Source organism: Atractosteus spatula, chromosome 23, assembly GCF_055471065.1.
Source record: "Atractosteus spatula isolate fAtrSpa1 chromosome 23, fAtrSpa1.hap1, whole genome shotgun sequence".
NCBI classification, from domain to species: Eukaryota; Metazoa; Chordata; class Actinopteri; order Semionotiformes; family Lepisosteidae; genus Atractosteus; species Atractosteus spatula.
The window spans coordinates 17228756-17242391 of record NC_142728.1 but is presented as its reverse complement, the minus strand read 5'-3'; the positions used below and the strand labels follow the sequence as shown (position 1 = coordinate 17242391).

Genomic DNA, 13636 nt, shown 5'->3' with positions numbered 1-13636 from the left:
AAGAAGAGTACGGTGTAAAGTACTCAGTTTAGGCATCACCTGAAAAGGAGAAAGTGGTTTTATAGTTGGCACCCACACAGGTCCGTGTAAAGGAGTGTGCATTAAAAAACAACTTGGCAAAGTCTTGTTACTGTCGTCACACTAGTGTGACTGAATATACGCCGGAGAACACCTGGTCTTCCCTCGTGAAAGGTCTCCTTGGTAAGTCAGGCAGAGTATTTTCACCTCAGCACTCCCCGGGATCAGCACTTTGCAGTTGCAATCCTAAGAACTAGCACAGCTGTGGTCTATCAAACTATATTCTGCTACAATAACAAATCACTGAATAGCCTCATTTGAGATACATGGCACTTAAAGTCTCCACGTTATGACAAGAGTCTCAATTCCTACAGGCACTTGCTGTATCTGACACTTTCCGAGGGGCAGCTCCTTCAACAAGACCTGGACCGCGCTTGTTCAGCGATGGGGAACCAGTCACGCAGACAGTGAAATTCCCCTCAGGAGGCACGACTCTTTTGTCTTCTCTCAACAGCCTCACTTCCACCTGCACCATTTCCTGACAGTGTGATGTTTTTAGAGCACAGGTATCCCCCGACTCGCTATACATCACTCCGCACACAGATTTAGCAGATGTGCGAAACAGGCCGAGCAGGAAGCAGAGGAGAGGCAGCCAGGCGTGTGAAAGACCCCCGGCTGCCGGCGCTCGTCTAGTCCTCCTGCACGGGTGGTCAAGGCTGTGGAGCTCTACCACACAGAGACTCGCTCTGCTGAGACCGCCGAGCCAAAGGCCAGGAGCCAGCAAGGCAGCGTGTGCTTCATGAAGCAACAGAAATAACTACCGGCATGGGGAGAGAAACACGACTGTGCCTTTAATGTCGGTACAGACCCTTATTCCTGCAGAACTCTGTAAACGTCTGGCATAAACTGTAAGATTTGTATGTTTTACTTTTCATTTTAAGGTCAGTTCGGTGCACATGCAAAAAAAAAAATGGTTTTGCATCATTTCTCGGCACAAAATCTAAAAACCAAAATAATTAAAAATCACTGTCTAACGGAAACAAAGAAAACAATGAAGACTGCAAAATACAGTAACAACTTTCTGGTAAAATTCCTGGCAGGAACACTGGGAAGGAAAGATACTGAAGCATTGGCTCTCTGGTACGAATAGTCAGGAATGATTAGACGACGCAGACTTTTTAAGAAGAGAGCTCCCATCAAGCAGCGCGCATGAGTGAAATAGTGCTGAAAATAGAAAAGTGCTGCTCTTTTCTTGTGTGCCATCGCAGGTTTAAAGATTTAAATGTCTAAAATATGCTGCAGCAGGTATAGTGTAAGTCCTGCTGTCTGCTCTTAGCGAGGAGTGAGTTTTCGGTTCACCCAGAGACACTCTCACTGATCAATAGCTAGAGTGTAACGAATGAGTCCTATTTGACACACTAATTTATTAATTAGTGAATAACCCTGTTTCAGCTACCGGGGTCCAAAGCCTGCACCTGCAATTCTGCATTAGCTCTTGCGGTTCCAGAACACTGAGGAGGCAAGAGCTGACTAATTTTCACTCCCACAATTCACAGCGACTACATGCTCTTAAAACACACCATTATCCTGAAAGGTGGCGTTTTAAGAGCAGGATGCGGACTTGGCCCCTCAGACACAGAACTCCTGCCTCTCCAAACACTACTGGAGCTCTGCGGCGAGAAGCTTGGGGTGGCCGTGTGCGACGAATGAGACCCCAATTCAATTAGATTCAGAACTGGAGGAAATCATGTGGGGAAATGAACCGTCTGAGCAAGGAGCACAGCAAATTGTGTTCCTTCGATCCAGCTCTCAATTATTTCCAGCCCACAGAAATGAACAATACAGCGAGTTCTTTTTTTAACATCGGGATTTGGCAATTAGTCTTACCCTCATAATTCATATGTTGGAAAATACACCCCATTTATAGTCTGGTTGAGAAAATGCGGATGTTGAACAGCACGTTTTAAAATTAAATTTTAATAAAAAAAACTAATTACACCAATAAAAAATCTCCAAAATAATTATGAAGCTAGATATGAGATCACATCGCTAACAAATACCAAAACCCAACACTGACTCGTGCCAGCGTTTCTCCATGCTGCTGTGCTATCAGCCTGCACTGCCTAAAGGCAAGCAACTCAGGCTAAATCCGGCTCTCCTGCCTGTCGGATTTAGAAAAAACGCAAAGTTCCTGCTGGCGATCGGCTCGCCTGTCTCCTTTGACAGCAGTTCCACATCAAATTGCGATGAGAACTGGAGGATTACACAATGTACCCTCAGCCATGGAAAAACTGACGGTCCTGACCACTTTGTCGGATCCCAGATCGCTGAGTAAGCATCCCAACTCCCGCATATTTACAGCGGATAGGGACTTGAACAGAACTCTTCCACAGATACAGCAGCTGGCAGAATGCTCCTTCTCTGTAATTTCACATCTGTTATTGAAGCTGCCAAACGGAGTTTAAATAAAACCGGCTCACAATTTGTGAAATCAGCTATCAGTATTTGCGTCCTGTGTTTTGCGTGAGTGCGAACTGGCGGCAGTGCTGCCACCAGGGACGGGCACAGTCCGAACCATTTCAACGCCAGTCCGCAGACAGATGGAAACTAACAGGATTCCTGAATACAGGCAACTCTGGAACACAGTATATACAGATGTGCATATGCCAACATTCACAAAATGGTCAAATAAAATTCTGTCTATTCTTGTTATAACTATAATGGAAAACAGAATTTTGAAGGCATTATTTGCCATATTCCCAAGTTTTACAAAACACTTTGCATGTGATCAATTCGGTAAACCACTGGGAGCATTTAAAGCACACAGCCGATTTCCGAAATTCCTCTGCAGAGCCGCTCTCACCTGATTGAACCTTCTCGTGAAAGCTACCACGTTGGGTGCGAGGATGTGCTTCTCCTTCTTATTCCACCCACAGCTGGCCAGCTCCTGGAAAGAAGATCAGAGAAGACCGTCACTGAGGCTGTCCCCAGCACCACTAGCACAGAGCTCCCTCACAGAGGCTGTCCCCAGCACCACTAGCACAGAGCTCCCTCACTGAGGCTATCCCCAGCACCACTAGCACAGAGCTCCCTCACTGAGGCTGTCCCCAGCACCACTAGCACAGAGCTCCCTCACTGAGGCTGTCCCCAGCACCACTAGCACAGAGCTCCCTCACTGAGGCTGTCCCCAGCACCACTAACACAGAGCACCGTCACTGAGGCTGTCCCCAGCACCACTAGCACAGAGCTCCCTCACTGAGGCTGTCCCCAGCACCACTAACACAGAGCACCGTCACTGAGGCTGTCCCCAGCACCACTAACACAGAGCACCGTCACTGAGGCTGTCCCCAGCACCACTAACACAGAGCACCGTCACTAAGGCTGTCCCCAGCACCACTAGCACAGAGCTCCCTCACTGAGGCTGTCCCCAGCACCGCTAACACAGAGCACATGTCCCCAGCACCACTAGCACAGAGCTCACTCACTGAGGCTGTCCCCAGCACCACTAACACAGAGCACCGTCACTGAGGCTGTCCCCAGCACCACTAACACAGAGCACCGTCACTAAGGCTGTCCCCAGCACCACTAGCACAGAGCTCCCTCACTGAGGCTGTCCCCAGCACCACTAACACAGAGCACATGTCCCCAGCACCACTAGCACAGAGCCCCCTCACTGAGGCTGTCCCCAGCACCGCTAACACAGAGCACATGTCCCCAGCACCACTAGCACAGAGCTCCCTCACTGAGGCTGTCCCCAGCACCACTAACACAGAGCACCGTCACTGAGGCTGTCCCCAGCACCACTAACACAGAGCACCGTCACTAAGGCTGTCCCCAGCACCACTAGCACAGAGCTCCCTCACTGAGGCTGTCCCCAGCACCACTAACACAGAGCACATGTCCCCAGCACCACTAACACAGAGCATTACTGAGGCTGTCCCCAGCACCACTAGCACAGAGCACCATTTACTGAGGCTGTCCCCAGCACCAATAGCACAGAGCTCCCTCACTGAGGCTGTCCCCAGCACCACTAACACAGAGCTCCCTCACTGAGGCCGTCCCCAGCACCACTAAAACAGAGTACCACTACTGAGGCTGTCCCCAGCACCACTAACACAGAGCACCGTTACTGAGGCTGTCCCCAGCACCACTAACACAGAGCACCGTTACTGAGGCCGTCCCCAGCACCACTAACACAGAGCACCGTTACTGAGGCTGTCCCCAGCACCACTAACACAGGAACAAGTAGAATACCTATTACTATGACATTTAGAGTCCACATGCTTAAATACAGAAATCCAGAAAAAGAGCTATTAACCACTTAATCTCAGTGTATTACAGTGGTGAATAGAATGAATCTGCAAAACAATTTCAGTTTTGTAGACAAATCTATTAATCAGGGCAGTGCATACTAGGATTTACACAAAAATAACGGGGCGATTGTAAGTGATATTAAACATTTGGTAGCAATTACAACATGGCAAAGTGTTTGTTCTCCCCCACCTCCGTCAGAAACACAATATTTAAATACAGACATAATGAGCGCAAATTATGCAGGGATAGCTTTAACTGTCTGAAACCATTACAGAAAACATCTGCAATTTAAAAGTCTTGGTCTAATTAAGTGAAAATCTCTGTGAAATACAGGCTGAACATTCCACACCCCCACGTAACCAAATAGGACCCTACCAGCAGCTGCTGTAACTAAGCATTCCTGTACTCGAACCTAAAGATGGAAAATAATAAGCCTATTTTTATAGTCCGGAAAAGGAGCACCGAGCTGTATGATCCACATATGAGTTGAAGTCCTTCAGGTTATAAACATCTGGTGCTCAGTACCTTCTTGAGAGAATAAGTTTCACTTTTCGAAAATCAGTCGTGCACGACAAATAGTGAATTTCCTCCTTTTGTTAACATAAAAAGCAATTAAGTTTTGGCTGTAAATATAATTTGTAAAAAACACATTTTATAAACCAGCTCAAAAAGAGTTGCTACATTCAGAAAAACATTTAACTGAATCACTGAGTGGCAATTAAATGCAACATCTCAGGGCAACATGAATTAACTCCTCTGGGACCTATATAAGCAACTAGAAGAGGCTTTCGCAAGAACTGCTTTACTGGAGCTGCAGTTCAGTAGGGGATTAGGTGGGTCCCCCTCCTATACATGAGCAGTTTGGAGACCCTTTGCTCTATAACATCAATCCACTCTCTAGCCACTTTATCCAGTTCATGGCTGCGAGGGAGCTGGTGCCTCTGGCTTGCTGTTTTCCCAGAAGCTCGTTAACCTACCAGTATGTCTCTGGACACAGGAACATGGAAGAGCACACGAACCCCACACAGACAGCACCCCAGTCCCAGAATTCCACCCAGGGCCACAGCGGCTGTAAGGCAGCAATGCTGACCCCCTGCCTCTACATCAATTCATGCAATTACTGCTACTAACAAACTCCCATTTCATAAGGAGAACCCCAGTCGGCATGGCTCGACCTTTGGAATACCGTCTGTACTGCCAGGGTCTCTGCAGCAAGACTGGCTCCATCTCAGTCACAGCAGCTCCCCGCCTGGGGTCTGGGGCCTGGGAGCCCGGGATTTATGGGAAACTCCACAGCTTCCTGACATTTATGAGAATTTTTTTCAGGTTCACTTCGAGTACAAAGGTTCATTTTTTAAAATAAAAAATATTTATATATTTATTGATTGGAAGACACCAACAGCATAGATTGTAAAACCATCTGGAAATTACAGCTTTTGTAAACCAATATTTCTTAGTGTGTTTTCTGAAATATGAAATTATTGTTACAACTGGCCTGTGTTTTGGGGGAATGCCGTAAGTTTAAATGCTTTAAACTTCATTCTGAGTTTCTAGTGTTTGTCTCCTTCCAGTTCCCAATCTGTGTCCTGACAGAGCACTGACTACTAGGCTCAGGAATAACAAAAAAAATATTCACCGTGATTTATTTGGAATTTGCGAATGGTGTGCTTCAAATAAATTAATTCTGACAGTGACACTTAAGAAACATCTACTAATACAAAGGGTAATGCAACACATGCCTCAAGCAACTTGGCAAAGCTCATGACTTGGTGCTTCATTTATTCATTGTTAAGAAGTACAGATCCTGGAACACATGAGCTGCCTTCCATGACTATGTGCACATCCTACAAATATTTGTTTCCAAGATGTTTGCACATAACATGGAGACAGTTAAGCTAATAAGAACTGCCTACATCCTTATATTGCTTTTCATCCCAAAGCGCACTTTTCCGCTGCTGACATGCAGCACCACTTGGGCGACACAGCAGCCCTCCTTTCACAGCAGATCAGGAGAGGAGAGGGCACAAGCTGCACCAGGTAAGGCCAGACTGTATCACACCAGAATAAACGCACCTCCTCTTCCAAGCCCATAATGAACAGGTAGTCAGGACACTGGTTTCACAAGCAACTGCAAATTTTAGACACAAATTTTCCTGAAAATGTAATAATCACAGAATAAATGGGGCTGAATGAACCTTTCAGTAACAGCCTTTAAAACCAACAATTAACTGCTTTGTTTTAGCAACCTTTTCAAGCAGGAGATCTAGAAAATCTTTTACTGGTGTCTTTTATTCTTTTTCTTTAAATGATCGGAATTCCAAAGAGTTCATTGGGCTCGTTTACAAGACTCCTTTGCCTTTATTTGTGTATAATCACTGAAACAGCTGCCAAAATAGCTGCAAATTTTTAAACAAACCTAGGGGGCTGCACCTGTTTGGTTTATAGATCTGAGTCCCCTGCAATACAATTACAGAATAATAAAACCTCTTAAATTTATGATTATGTACCTGCTTTCTATTAACCAATGTCTTAAAATGAAGCCAGTCTCGACTTTTCAAAGTCATTTGTATCTAAAAGGCCAAAAGCATTTTTTAGAACAGTTTTTAGAAGCAATTTTACATTCAGAGATTAGAAAAAAAAACCTTGTAATAGCATACGTAAATCATATACGTACATCGTCCATCCATTCATTCTTCCATTACCAGAAAGAGCTCACGACCTCCCCCTCCTGGAACCAGAGCACCACACTGACCCCCTTGAACCCAGAACCAAAAGCTGGGAGACAGCAATGGAAACAGCCACTCCTCCGTGATGCCCCAAGTTATTTTTAAAGTAATCCTTGTGTATCAAGGTGCTTATTAAAAAACACAACTTGTTCTGCAGGGCTCAGAGTCAGCACGCCAATTGCAGTTAAAAATGAAGCACTGATAAGGTTTCCGATGTGCAAATCAAATGTAAAAACTCTTTCTGAAACTGTTCACACAGAAGACGGAAATGCGCGCGGGGAGCTTCATCGGCCTGTGAGGCACACAGGGACAGGGAAGCAGCAGAAGAAAAGAGGAGGGAGGAATGAAGACGGGAGCAGGAACATAAGGCAACAAAGGGCCGAAAGGAAAGCACGGGGGGTGGAAGATGGTGGAAAGGGGCGACTTCACCAGGGGACGCGGGCCAGAGGTCTGTAAACGATGGAGAGGTTCAGAAAGAAAAGTCACTCTTCGGATGAAGTTGGGAACTGTGCTAAACGACACTTTTGGTTTCTGATGTCTTTCTGCTAAAGGAAAACAGAGTATCATGTAAAACGATTTAAGAACTTACCTGAAACTCTATAAGCTAGTAGCTGACATTCAAGCAAACACCACGATGAGAAAGCAAACAGAAGTAATAATGCAGGTTCTCTATTTAAACCATCTGGACGAAAAGCTTTACAAAAAGCACAAGCCGCATGTTCGACCAGGCTGATGTGCGTTTTGCATGTTAGACTATGTTGCCATGCAGCCCTCAAGCTGAACATGCAAACTCCACACAGAAGCCGCTCCAGCTCCGGGGCGCAGGAGCTATGAGGCAGCGCTGCACACGACCACACCAACGTGCCACCCTGCTACAGCATTTTTTTACTGAGAAATTACATTTCACAGAAAGCAGAAAAAAATACTTTTGAGAAGGTTTCAATTTATACAAATAAATTAAACGAATTCTTGAAATAACTAAGGCATTCTAGTAGAGCTCGCATGCATGGCTAAAATTTCAGATCATGTCCAGGCGAATGCACAAACCTGTCATGCACTACTTCAACTGTTAATCTGGACTTCAGGGACCATAAACGTTTTTCTGCTGTACAACACAACTGCGACTTTTCTTCCTAAATCACGAGTGAAAAGGAAAGGGGCTCTAACGGTAGTGCTGCTGAAAGGAGTCGTGTACCTGTAGGGGGCTACCAGACAGCACGCAGACGAGAAGTCTGATTCATGGACCAACTTACATGAGATACAGTTTAATACTGCAATTCAATACCTCCACCAGTTCTAGCAATTGTTCCAAGGAAAATCAAATAATTTGCAAAAGTTGATCTTGTGCAGATTTGGGCCTTAATTTTCAACAAGTCAAACTTTCATTACATTCTGAGCTTTAGGTATTTGGTTACCTGCTAACAAGCCATCTCAGTTTTGATTATTTCTGTGGGGCGTGTTTCTATGCACTTGCTTGTTTCTTGGACTGAATACAGTGCAGCCCAAACCACTGGTGCTTCAGGCTGAAAGTGTTGTATAGCAGTGTATCTCAGCAAAGCTGGGAAAGCCAATACACAGAAGCTCAGCCACACATTGTGTGGACCCCGAGCACGATTTTCCATGAGCAAATTGTTCATGTGAATAATTAGCTACAATGGCTGGCGGTCTGCCTGCAGGAAAAAACGGAGCTCGTCTCTGGTCTGAAAGGTGAGGCAGATAGGAAATGAAACATCTTGTTGCTACCAGAGAAGACGAAGTGACGGAGGGAAATCGTTGTGGTGAAGGAGACCGTGCGAGTGCTTTCCTCGTTGGAGCTGCAGTAGGCGGCCAGGGTCGTGATCAGTTTCCAGCCAGCTCTCTCTGTGCTGAGAGCCTGGAGCCCATGTGTTTTTCACATCCAGGCCTACAGGATTACTCATGAACTCTGTTCTAAGTGCACCACCTTAAACAGCCTCAGGGGAGGGCGGGATTAGAATTTCACACACAATAGTTTCCACTCCAGGAGACGATCAGGGCTCAAATTCAGCTTACATACTGTTTTGTGTAATACACACACAAAAAAATTAAACACTGTAATTAAATTGGCATGTCCCAGACAGGAGAAGGTTTCATTTATGATGTTGTGGTCTGGCTATTATCAGCAAAGAAACACACCATCCTGAACAAAAGGCACTGTGAGATGTGCCTTTCGGGCACTGGATCTCCCTCAACCAGAGCCGTGCACACATGGCTGGGAAGGGCTGTCTTTTAAATGAATGGTTTTGGGGAGAGAGAAGGGCCAAAAGATTTTCCTTCTGCTTTGCTATGACCGCGAGAGGAGGCCTGTGAAAGACGAGGAGTTCCATTCAGCATTAATCCATAACGGATGGAGCTCCGGAAATCGATATGAAATGAATCATTTAGAAATGGAGCAACAGAGCAAGTGACTTTGAGATAGGCCACAAGATGCGTTTAAATTCCCCTGTGGGCTGTCTGCAGCAGACAAGGCCACGATCATGGCCATGGCTGCCTTACGTTAAACAGAACACAAGAGGGGAGGCTCTAGGGGAAAGAAGTGAAATGTTGATCTTATTTCCATTGTGCTCCTCCTCCAGAGAAGGGGTCACGTTCCACAACTTCCAACCTGGAAGTCAAACCTGACCCTCCGCTGTCTTTACTCAGACCCAAGATGTCCAACTCAAGAAAGGTGGAAACCGTGAAGGACACTGGAGCATATAAAATGAATTTCTCGAATTTTAATGAATGACAGAAAATAAATCCTTAGATTTACAGACTTATAGGTGTCTTCATATGGTCATAACTCAGAGTGTGAGACCTGCAGGTAAGACACAGATCAGCCGTCTGCCAGAGGAAGAAGAAACACAGGTTGTCTACTGATCACCAGAAATCGACCCTTTTTTTTGGAAAATTACATCGTTTTCAAAGAGAAGCTCAGCTCACAATGCAGTTCTTTTAAACCTGCAGCAAAAGCATCCCGTTAATTACAGAATTGTTCACTGCTGGTTTGGAAATAATCATAGAAGCATACCAAAGTGCACTATCTCACTGTTACTTTTTTAACCTTCTGCAGGCCTGACTGAGCTGAAAAAGCCACGTGCATTTGACATTCAGCATAAGATCCAGCTGTACAGGCCATGGCGAAAAGATCTGCTGTTTCTGATTATAGTTTGGATTTGTAACCAAATCCAATTAAATTCATCCAAGAACATGGAGACAGTGGAATATGATGTAATAAACCTTTAATTGCGATAAGTATTTAACACGTATTCCATGGGCAATGACAAAAACTTGCACACGAAACACTCAGGCAGGTGAAGACAGTGCCTCTTCTCAACACCTCACCTCACCCAGGACGCTTCTCTGCTTTCAGTGGCGCAGTGTGTTTGAAACGCAAACCGGGTATTTACTTGTGTTACACACCACCTTATCTGCCTTCTTCATTCACTAAAGCTTAGGCAGATTATACAGCTGTCTTTAGTGTAATATGGAATAACAGTGCTTTTCAGAATACTTACTATTAAAGCCAGCATTACTTTCCCATGAAGAACTGCAATGCTTTTGTCTGAGAACTGGATGTGCAGTACTTGATTAAGCGGCTGTTGGCACTGGGTAGTGTATGACACATCATCCGATTCCCCGCAACAGACATTTGATTCTCCAGACTTCCCCAGCACTTACCGCTGAGGAGAGCGCCGAGCCAACCCAAGGGGCTCGCTTGCAGCTCCGAGTGCTCACCCCTCTCCGGCTCTGCCGTCGCGCAGTGTCTTCATGAGCTGGAGCGGTGAGTGAGTGAGCTGCGATGATGAGCTACTTTATAGAGACAGCAGGACACTGTGGTTCAGTTAAAAGAGCGCAAAGAGTGATTTGGGATGACAGAATTCAAGGAAATACCCAAGCAATTAACTACTGTAGAAGATGCAAGAATTCTCTTACTTAAAAGTTTTTTTTAATTTGCTCTTAACCACCCCTTTAACAACAGTTTTACACGACTTTGATGGGCCATGAGGCTGTACGCTCAGAGTGGGACCGATCTCAGTGCCGGACAGGAAAGCCCTCAGAGTGGGACCGATCAGATTAACGGACACAAAGGTACTGACTGACAAAGTCAACATGTTAGACTTCTTCAGGGGCAGCGGTGAAACATGAACCAGAGGGTGCAAATGGAAAGTAAAGGGAAAGTGAATTTAAAACAGGGAACAGAAGGCACAGCTGCTCATTTCAACAGAGGGTTACGGGAATCCAGAACAAGATACCAGGCCATGTGGCTAAAGATGACATCCTGTCTTCTTTGAAGAAATGGCTGGATGACCTCCACTCATCTGCAACCACTATTAGCGTCTTACGAAGCGACAGGACAGAAGAAACTACGGCTTTATCATGCAGTCAGGGATCCAAGGGCCTGGTTATCAGGCAGTGGAAAGATGGCATGTTCTTGGGCTCTGGCTGTCTCTCAGTAGCAAGGATAGACATCCAAGCAGCAGGCTGCATTATTACAAGTGTGAGGGAAGCCACAAGTTGCCCTCTTCTTGAATCGAGAACAGTAACTTCATCCCTTTCACAGAACCAGACGCAGCTGAGACCAATTTCTTTCTGAAGCTACGAGGGAGTTCATATTGCCAGAATGTGATTGAATTAGTCTCTGCCGGCCCGTCCTGTCAGAGGAAGGCAGCCCCAGTAAGAGTAATGTCTGTGAGCCTGCCATTTTCCTCTGGTTTCGCCAGGGCTTGCCTCACAGTCTCCAGTGAGCGATGGTCTGCACCCGTGCCCTGATGGCTGGGTTTTGCAAAAGAATGAAGCTGCAGGCATCACTGAAGGAAAAAGGATTGTGGGAGACAATGACACTATTCCCATTCCTAACACATGATTAAGTGTAACTCGCAACTGAAAAGGAAATGATCTGTGGAAACAAACGTAAAAATACTCATTAACACACGAAACATGAATGAAGAAATGATGAAACCCCTGGAAGAACTGCACCATCACAATTCCAGAGGCTCATCTGTGCCTGACAGGACACCATTTAAGTTGACAAGAGAACAATAAGTCCCAGGGAACAAACATGAATCCTGTTGCAAAGAAGTTAGATCCACTTGAGATTTTAATCCGATGTGGCAGGAAAAGCCAGGGGCTAGATATTTCCAGCAAGGAACCTTGCCCAGAAAGATGCATGGCATTAAGACAACATGAAATACACAGCTCTTCTGTTTCATCAATACCACTCGAGCCTGCAGCTGGTTGAACAGAACACACATCAAACTGCTATAGAAATAAAAACACTTGTCTCTCTTGTCTTATCATATTAAGAGTCCCCCAGAATTAGGTTTATTCAGAGCTGGTTCTAATACGAGGAGGATAATTTCGTGAGGATAAAGACTTTAATTCCTGAAAATCATTACTTTATATCAGATATCAGTATTATCACAGTTCTGGCATCACAGTCTTTTAACTCCACGCTGCCTGAACTGGTTTTGCCCAGCATGCAGCATGTCTTGTCACTTTAATCACATTTAGAGGCTTTAACCCTCCCCCAGCTCCTATTAAATAATACAATATCCCTTCATATCCAGGGAGACTGGCAAGTTGAACACCTCGGACCCCTCAAAGTTGAACCGGACCATTTCATCCTGTGATTTAAAGAGAATATGAAGTGCTTCGCATTACAGTCTATGTGCCTTTGGCGACCTGTCAGCTTTAACCTATGAATAATTAAACAATCTTTGTTTTATCACACTCTGGAAAGGAACACTGCACTATAGCTGCCATCTCGCAGATCAACAGAGCACCTATTTTACACTGTCCAGGGACACATTCCAAGGCACGAGAGGAACTTGGATGGAAAAGACTTGGGCCAGTGTGACAGGGGGTAGCCAAGGTGAGGAACGCAGTGTGACTGTAGACCCACTGACCCATTTTAAAAGGAAAACAGGAAATCGAGGAAGGGCATGAAGGAGAGGAAGCCATTTGGCCCATCACTCATGTCTGGAGACCCCCGAGACACAACAAGCCTTTTCCTGCAGTCCCCCCGAGAGTCGTCTTCGGTAGCGTGCACGGGTGGTTTGTGTCAGGAGACTCTGAGCCTCCTGTTCGTGATCCTGAACCTGCTCTTAGTGTTTGGATATTCTGCTTCTTTGTCAGACTGCATTCACTGCTGCCTGTTCCACTCTTCTTCCAGACCAAGGTTTTCACAAGATCAAGATCATTTTATACCACAGTGAAGGTTTCCAGAAATATAAGTGCTCTCTATTCATCAACAGAACATGGGAAGCCAAGCAGAGATTCATGAAGTTCTGGCTATTAGAACAGACATCGTAATCTCCAGGTGACCTCGGTGAAACGGAAGAAAATCAAATCTTACTCCACGCAGCAGCTGGCTGACTTCCAACACTTTTTTTCCTATGTTCCCAGAACTTTTTTCCACCAGATTTAATTGCAGGAAATGAATGAAATCGGTGTTGTATCTTGTAAGGCCTGAATGGCTCTAAAACCAAACACAGGCAAAGGGCAGGACAGAAATGCAATTCCCGAGAAGAACAGGCCAGGGAAACCGTGCCCTAGCTGCAGCTCAGTGCTATCAGGTT

General features: G+C 45.5%; 1 protein-coding gene across 1 annotated transcript in view; it reads right to left on the bottom strand.

Moving 5' to 3' along the window:
• Positions 1–13636, bottom strand: part of ralgps1 (Ral GEF with PH domain and SH3 binding motif 1) — a 148985-nt gene that overhangs the window by 107300 nt on the left and 28049 nt on the right. The window contains exon 5 of the mRNA XM_088940418.1: positions 2882–2965. Within this exon, the coding sequence (XP_088796544.1) occupies positions 2882–2965 (84 nt within the window). The remainder of the gene's footprint in view (positions 1–2881; positions 2966–13636) is intronic.